At 35.8% G+C, this 7,495-nt stretch overlaps 2 protein-coding genes across 2 annotated transcripts; one reads left to right on the forward strand and one right to left on the reverse strand.

Annotated features, from left to right (window-relative positions):
* The first annotated feature begins 1,930 nt into the window (after window positions 1–1,930).
* On the forward strand, window positions 1,931–2,392 carry LOC130809068 (uncharacterized). Its single transcript, XM_057674699.1, has one exon. It carries the CDS (start codon window positions 1,931–1,933, stop codon window positions 2,390–2,392), a length of 462 nt encoding a protein of 153 aa, XP_057530682.1.
* Window positions 2,393–3,784: 1,392 nt separating this feature from the next.
* On the reverse strand, window positions 3,785–7,228 carry LOC130809478 (cocosin 1-like). Its single transcript, XM_057675274.1, has 4 exons — window positions 6,799–7,228; window positions 5,700–6,001; window positions 4,431–5,576; window positions 3,785–4,347 (listed from the first exon to the last, which is right to left on the reverse strand). The coding sequence occupies exons 1-4, from the start codon at window positions 7,172–7,174 to the stop codon at window positions 3,946–3,948; spliced, it is 2,226 nt and encodes a 741-aa protein (XP_057531257.1). The 5' UTR covers window positions 7,175–7,228; the 3' UTR covers window positions 3,785–3,945.
* Window positions 7,229–7,495: the final 267 nt, after the last annotated feature.

Below are 7,495 nucleotides of genomic sequence, written 5' to 3' on the forward strand. Positions count from 1 at the left end.
TCGACGTAAATAGAACAATCTTCTTTGCTGGCTAGATAATGGAGACCGATAATCAGCAAAATTAGTCCTTCTTCTTTGCTTTTGCGTTAAAGAGACAATCTTCAATGGTTGGTTTGGTAGGAAGGAGTGAATGAATGCCAATAAGAAGAAGTGAAAAGGTGTTGGTGGTTGAAGTAAATGTTAAACAATAATTTAAATAAAAAGATAAGAAAAAAAGGAAACTAATACAAACCAATAGTAGGTGATCCAACAGAATTCCGAGTTAAATGAAATAATAAATAGGATTATTCATCGTTAATCAATAGTTGAGATTATTATAGGAATATCGAGAATAAATGGTATTATTCTAGGTAAATTTTCCTTCTACTCATTAATTCTATTATGAATGAACAAATAAATTTCAAAAAGATTATTTTTTTCATTGCACCTAGATTAATTTTAACCATCGATTAGTTAATTAATTGATAACTTGACAAAATTAAAAAATTTAACAATATGCAATGAAAGATTATTGAATATGCAACGAAACAAGAGTATTAGTTAAATTTGTTAAGAGCATCTATTATGATGATCTAATTTTAGATCACATGACCAAACAATAGAAATTTTACTCTTAATGGTGATCTAAATAGGGGTGGGTTGGGGAAAAGATTGAGTAAATAGGTCAGTATGTGACCCGTTCAGCCAAACGGTCACCAAATTGTTTTTCAAAAAATTATGCCGCGTGTCGCAACATAATTGACTGGTGAAAAAAACTGCAGCAGCCGCCTGAAACCATGATGCATGCCCTTTCCACTTGGCGTGTTCTGATTGGCTGTAAAAAAATAGTCGTTTATTTTAATTAACGGCTATTTTCGCATTTAATTAAATTTAAAAAAATAATTATACCAATGGTCATATTTTTTCGAGATCTATAAAATGAGATCAATTTTAATATTTTTTGACATAATTTGAAATTTACCAATTTTCTTCTTATTTTTCTACCTTTTTTTGTTAAAAAACCCCAAAATAATCATCCCGAAAATCCCAAAAAAAAACATGGATTCAAATAATCAAAATTATAGAAGAAATCCAAGTAAAAAGAAAAAAAGCAAGAAAAAAATCTTCTAACAATCAAAGTGCTCAAATTCAATATCAAAATCCTCCATTCAATCCTCCGTTTTCTCAAAATACTTCAAATTATTCAAGCTTTGAGTATATTTGGAGAGAGTCTTCGATTTAATTCAGAAATAATGAAGGAGAAGATAGAACTTCAAAAACAAAAAGAAGCCAGAAAACAAAAACAGCTTCAAATGGAAAAATATCGAATGAATTGGGATATATATCAAACATTAAGCAAAAGGGAAAGTCTTCATCCTCGGGAAGCTCATATGATGGTTCAACTTGGACAATACTTTCAGAATTACAATCGTCAGTAGATAGTTCAACTTCATTGTTATTATGTTTGAATTATGCATTGTTTTTAAAATGCTGGTTTAATTATGTAATGTTTTAAAATAATGTTTTAGTTATGTAAGGTTTTCATGCATTAGTTTTTTCCTTTCCATCACCTTTTGGCATGCATTAGTTTTTTTCCTTTCCATCACCTTTTGGCATGCAATTTTCTTTTCATTTCTATCACCTTTTGGCATGCATTAGTTTTTTCCTTTTTGTCACCTTTTGGCATGCAATAGTCTTTTCATTTACATCACCTTTTAGCATGCATTAGTTTTTTTTCCTTTTCATCATCTTTTGGCATGCAATTGTCTTTTTATTTCATCACCTTTTGGCATGCATTAGTTTTTTCCTTTCCATCACCTTTTGGCGTGCACTAGTCTTTTCATTTCCATCACCTTTTGGCGTGCACTAGTCTTTTCATTTCCATCATCTTTTGGCATACATTATATTATATATATGCACATCCACATTTAATTGGATGTATAACTTCAAAATGAGTTTTTATAAGTTTAATTTTTCCTCATCCACTTCAAGTTCTTCGTCTTTTAATGACGATAATGAACTTATAGATAATATGGTTGATTATGTCTTTCAATACACTATTCCTCGTATTATTTCAACACTACAACCAAGGGTGAGAACCAACAAAAAAAGTCAATTTCAAAGAGACCATTCAAAAGGTCATTCGCAACTATTTAATGACTATTTCGCTGAAAATCCTACATATTCTGCTCGACTGTTTCGACGCAGGTTTAGGATGAGGAAACATATATTTTTACGGATAATGGAAGCTGTCCAAACAACGATCCATGGTTCACTAACAACATTGATGCAGTTGGTAAAAAAAGGTCTAAGTGCTTTACAAAAGTGTATTGCAGCTCTTCGTATGCTAGCATACCGGGTGGCTGCTGATCAAGTTAATGAGTACCTCCGAATTAGCGAAAGCACAACGTGAAAAGCACTCACTCGTTTCACAAAGGGAATAATCAACCAATTTGGGCAATATTATTTGAGAAAACCAACACCATAAGATTTGACGAGATTATTGTCCTTTAGTGAACGAGGATTCCTTGGCATGATTGGTAGTGTTGATTACATGCATTGGGAGTGGAAGAATTGTCCAGAAGCATGAAAAGGGCAATATTAAGGCCGAACTGGTGTTGCAGCATTAATTCTTGAAGCTTTTGCTAATCATGACTTATGGATATGGCATACCTAATTTGGGATGCCAGGATCATATAATGATCTCAACTACCTACATTGATCACCTCTTTTAGTTGATTTGTTTGAAGGAAGGACACCACCTGTCAATTTCACGGTGAATGGAAATCGATACGGTATGGCCTACTATCTCACTGATGGCATTTATCCGAAATGGGCTACTTTTATTCATTCTATTACTGAACCACAAACACCAAAAGCAAGGTTATTTGCCCAACATCAAGAAACAGCAAGAAAGGATGTGGAGAATGATGTTATTCATTCTAATACTTGGCAAATAAGAATGATGTTAAGATCGATAAACACGTTTATCCTTAAAAGATGACTTGGTTGAAAATATCTGGCAAGAGTTTGGAAGGAACCGCAATTAATGTATCATTAAAAATTTTAGTTTTTTTAATTTGTGTATTTATTTTATGCATGCGTATTGTAATCTTTATTTGAATTTAACGAATTCCGCTTAATTATTATTGATGTCTACAAATTTATATTTATTAGACAATATTAGTTTTATTAAAAGAATAAATTTTTCTAACTAATAAAAAAGTAGATCTATTTTAATCAAATAAAAAATTATATCTCCTCTTATTCACCACCCTAAGTGTCTCATTTTCATATTGCGTCAAGTCATCTTAAATGTCTCATTTCTAGTTTGGGTATGTTAACTTTACTAATTTATCCTTACCACACTTAATTTTTTTTACACATTTACACTTACTAACCCAACTTTACACCTATAAAATTTTAAAAACTCTACACTTTTCTTTTACACATGTGATCTCATTTGACCACCTAAAAAATAGTGAAAAGTCAAATGGAACACTTAGGGAGAATAGGAGGGAGTATTAACTTTGTACATGAAAATATTATTATAAAATTGACCACCTAAAAAATAGTAAAAAGTCAAATGGGACACTTAGGGAGTATAGGAGGAAGTATTAAAAAGAAAGTATGTTAGATTAGATAAAAAATAAGAGAGTGTGGATGATGACCTTTTAAAAGAGATCATTGTTAATATAATTATGTTAAAAGAGAATTTTTAGAAGAGAAAAATATTGTAAAATAGTAAAATAACCTTTTTAATAAATCACCATAAATAATGTTCTAATTGAAGAGTTTCAAAAAGTACCAAAAGAACGGAGGAAATTTTATTAGCAAACTTTACACCAAAGAAACCATACAAAAGTTTTTCATACAAAACACATTAAAGGTGCTAGCCTCCAAAAAAACCTAAAAAAACAACTTAAACAAAGTAGTGATAGATCCTCATCTATTGATATTACATTATTACATAATGGCATATTGTCCATTCCTTTGAAATTCCTCGGAAGGACTAAACACTGTCAATTCCTGCCTCCCATATTTGAGCCTCTTTGCCTCTTCCCTCGACAAACCGTATGAGTTCATCACCACCTGCTCAGGCAAGCCTCGGATGGCCGAGATACGTCCGGCTAATGGGCTGATCATGGCCTGATCACTGGTCAAGAATGCAACCCATTCTAGCCCTTCTTGTCCTGCTTTCTTTAGTACTACAAAGTTCTGGGGGACTACCAAAAGTTGGCCTTCTTGGACCATGTCGTCGAACACTAGACGACCTTCATGGCTTGCAATTTGGACTCGACCATTTCCTTTTGTGAAGTAGACTATGCTGTGTGCGTTGATCTTCCAGTTAGGTGCCATTATGGCATTCTGTATCAATCACAAAATAGGTTAACTATAGAAAATTCAAGGAATTAATTTGTAGGAAATGAAGTTCATAATAATTGTGTTACCTGATAGAGGTTAACTTTCTCAGCACTAAGTTGGAGATGGTTAAGGATGGGAAGTTTGTGGCTGTTGAGAGAGGTCAAACGTCCTCCTTGTGGGTTAAACACATCTGCCTTTTCAGGATTGTCAATATTCTCTGTAATCCTAACACTGCAAAGGGTTTCTTCAATTCCATTTGGCTTGCAAACGCCATTCTCCTCGCAAATACATCGGCGACCTCCACATATGCGCTCTTGACCTTTTCCTCCATGCCCAGGGTAGCTAGGCTCCCATTGGGAACCCTGTCCAGGCCTTTGGCTTTCATGTCCGGGGTAACGGGGTTCCCATTCGGAACCATGTGCTGGTCTTTGGCTTCCATGTCCAGGGTAGCGGGGATCCGATTCGGAACCATGTGTTGGTCTTTGGCTTCCATGTCCAGGGTAGCGGGGATCCGATTCGGAACCATGTGCTGGTCTCTGACTTCCATGTCCAGGGTAGCGGGGATCCCATTCGGAACCATGTGCTGGTCTCTGACTTCCATGTCCAGGGTAGCGGGGATCCCATTCGGAACCATGTGTTGGTCTTTGGCTTCCATGTCCAGGGTAGCGGGGATCCCTTTCGGAACCATGTGTTGGTCTTTGGCTTCCATGTCCAGGGTAGCGGGGATCCGATTCGGAACCATGTGCTGGTCTCTGACTTCCATGTCCAGGGTAGCGGGGATCCCATTCGGAACCATGTGCTGGTCTCTGGCTTCCATGACCAGGGTAGTAGGGATCCCATTCGGAACCATGTGTTGGTCTTTGGCTTCCATGTCCAGGGTAGCGGGGATCCCACTCGGAACCATGTGCTGGTCTCTGGCTTCCATGTCCAGGGTAGCGGGGATCCCGTTCAGAACCATGTGTTGGTCTATGGCTTTCGCTTGCCCTCCTTGATTCCTCCCGGTCCCACTCAGGAATCAACAACCCAAGATCTCCTTCAACTCGAATAATAGCACCCCTATCATCATTCTGACCTTGGATTTTGCTAACAGTTTCAGGCTCAATACCAAAGGCCTGTGATAGAAGTTGTTCATCAAAACCGCTCAAAATGTTGTTTTCTGAAAAGATCCCTTGGCTTCCTTTCCCGCCTTGGGCTCCTTCTCTTCCTTGTGGGTTTCCAGCTAAGAAAAAGCTCTGCAAATCATACATATAAGTTTTACTTGTATTAGATCATGCATGCATCACTTAATTAAGTTGTAATATTGAAATTAAAACAAGAAATACGTAGTTACTAATTAGCAAATAAATAAGACTGACCCTCAAAATGTCATCAAGCTGGTTTTGGTTGTTAAGAGTGTCAAACAAAGTGACAATTGTGAGACGATCCTGTCCATCATTGTAAAACCATTTGGACACACCAGCGGGTAAGGCAACGATATGACCTTGATACACGCGTCTAATCTTCTGGTGTTGGTCTCTTATGCTCTGAAACTCACGCTCAGGCCTTTCAAACTTGTGACCGGGCCTTTTTGGATCACGCTCAGATGAGAAAGGTTCTGAAGAACCATACTCGAATGTTTCCGGGCAACCTGGATTTGTTACTCCAAGCAATGCTTTACCTGCATTAGGTTAATACTTCCAACCGTTTAGCATATACTCTCAGTCTCATGTCCCTTTAATTTCAGTTTCAATCATAATATAAAAAAAACTCCCAAACACACATATGTGAGGCTAGGGAACAGAGGGACTACGTCATATTTGCACAAAGCTCAACTGTAAGTCTGTAAGAGTAATCTCAGTCCCATTAAATAATTTTTTGTTTTTTAAAAATGAAGTAAGTAATTAGATGGCACTAATCTGGAAATTAATTGAAGCACTCACTTTTTAATATATAAATAATTTCAATACCATTTAATCCTACTAAATCTTTGGTTAAATAAAATTAACGTTATTTTGGTTAGTACACTTAAAAAAGTGTACAATTCCAACTAATTAACTGAAACACTTGTAATTCATTATTCCCACTATTTTTATTAGTCAAAATAAATATAAATAATACACTTCCAAACATATAATTATATATTAAGCATTGAAGATACAAAGTTTTTAGAAAAATAAAATATTTTTAAAATACGTACGAGATTTTCAATAAATTTGTCAATTTTCACAATGCACGTACCTACTCATAATGTTAGCAATTTAGACAGATTTTCAACTATTTTACTACCACATTTCAGTAAGAAATCTAAAAATAACATCTAATACTGATAAAACAGTCGAAAGTTTTAAATATCCAAAATTCATAATAACTCAAATATTAAAGGTGGGACATAAAAACAAAAAACGTATCAGTAAATTTGGAGGAATTGGAGGGAATAATAAATAACACAAAAGAAATAGTTGAAATTATAGGTACCTCGAATAACATAGGAGATAGAAGGAGCGTTATTGTAGTGAGGCAAGAAAAGACCATTAGGCTCAACTTGAGTTCTGACAACAGTAACACCAGCACACTGGAATTCCTTTTGTTCTCTTGGGTCCCAAATCTCATTAACTCCGGCCTCAGCTTCGATACGAATGTTAGGCTCATTAGCACTAAGCTGGTCTATTTGACAGTCAATGCGGCAGTGAGTGTCTCGTGTCAACCGCGTTTGTGACTGGCTGGTCTGGCCAGCAGGCAAGAAAGGTGGATTGAAAGAACCCCATTGTTGAGCAAGCGAAGTTGGGGACAGAATAAGTACCAAGGTTAGAGCAAGAGGAACAAGCAGTCTTGCACTACGATGTCTAGCCATTATGTGGAAGCAAAAGGAAAAGGGCGAGGTTTTTTTTTGGTTTAAATTTGTATGCTGATTGATTTGGGAATGAATTGGGTAGTATTTGTAGTTAGAGTTTGAGGATGGAAGAATGAAAGAAGTTGGCCACGTAGAGGTAAAGTTGCATGAAAATATGGATGTTAGATGTTTTGTATAAACACGTACACGTAGTGTTTTTGGTTCAGGCTATGTGGCGACTAGGTTGCATGCAACTATACAAACATACAAGTATTTTACATTTGGCTCCCATTTTTGGACCTACGTGCTACATTTCAATGCTTCTGTACATTATTAAAATAT

The sequence above is a fragment of the Amaranthus tricolor genome, chromosome 1, assembly GCF_026212465.1.
Source record: "Amaranthus tricolor cultivar Red isolate AtriRed21 chromosome 1, ASM2621246v1, whole genome shotgun sequence".
Taxonomy (NCBI): Eukaryota; Viridiplantae; Streptophyta; class Magnoliopsida; order Caryophyllales; family Amaranthaceae; genus Amaranthus; species Amaranthus tricolor.

Coding starts and splice junctions, on each gene's coding strand:
- LOC130809068 (XM_057674699.1), top strand. CDS start 1,931: ATGAGTTTTTATAAGTTTAATTTTTCCTCATCCACTTCAAGTTCTTCG.
- LOC130809478 (XM_057675274.1), bottom strand. CDS start 7,174: ATGGCTAGACATCGTAGTGCAAGACTGCTTGTTCCTCTTGCTCTAACC. Junction 5,577..5,699: donor AGCTTGATGACATTTTGAGG/GTCAGTCTTATT, acceptor TATGATTTGCAG/AGCTTTTTCTTAGCTGGAAA. Junction 4,348..4,430: donor AGAAAGTTAACCTCTATCAG/GTAACACAATTA, acceptor TGATTGATACAG/AATGCCATAATGGCACCTAA.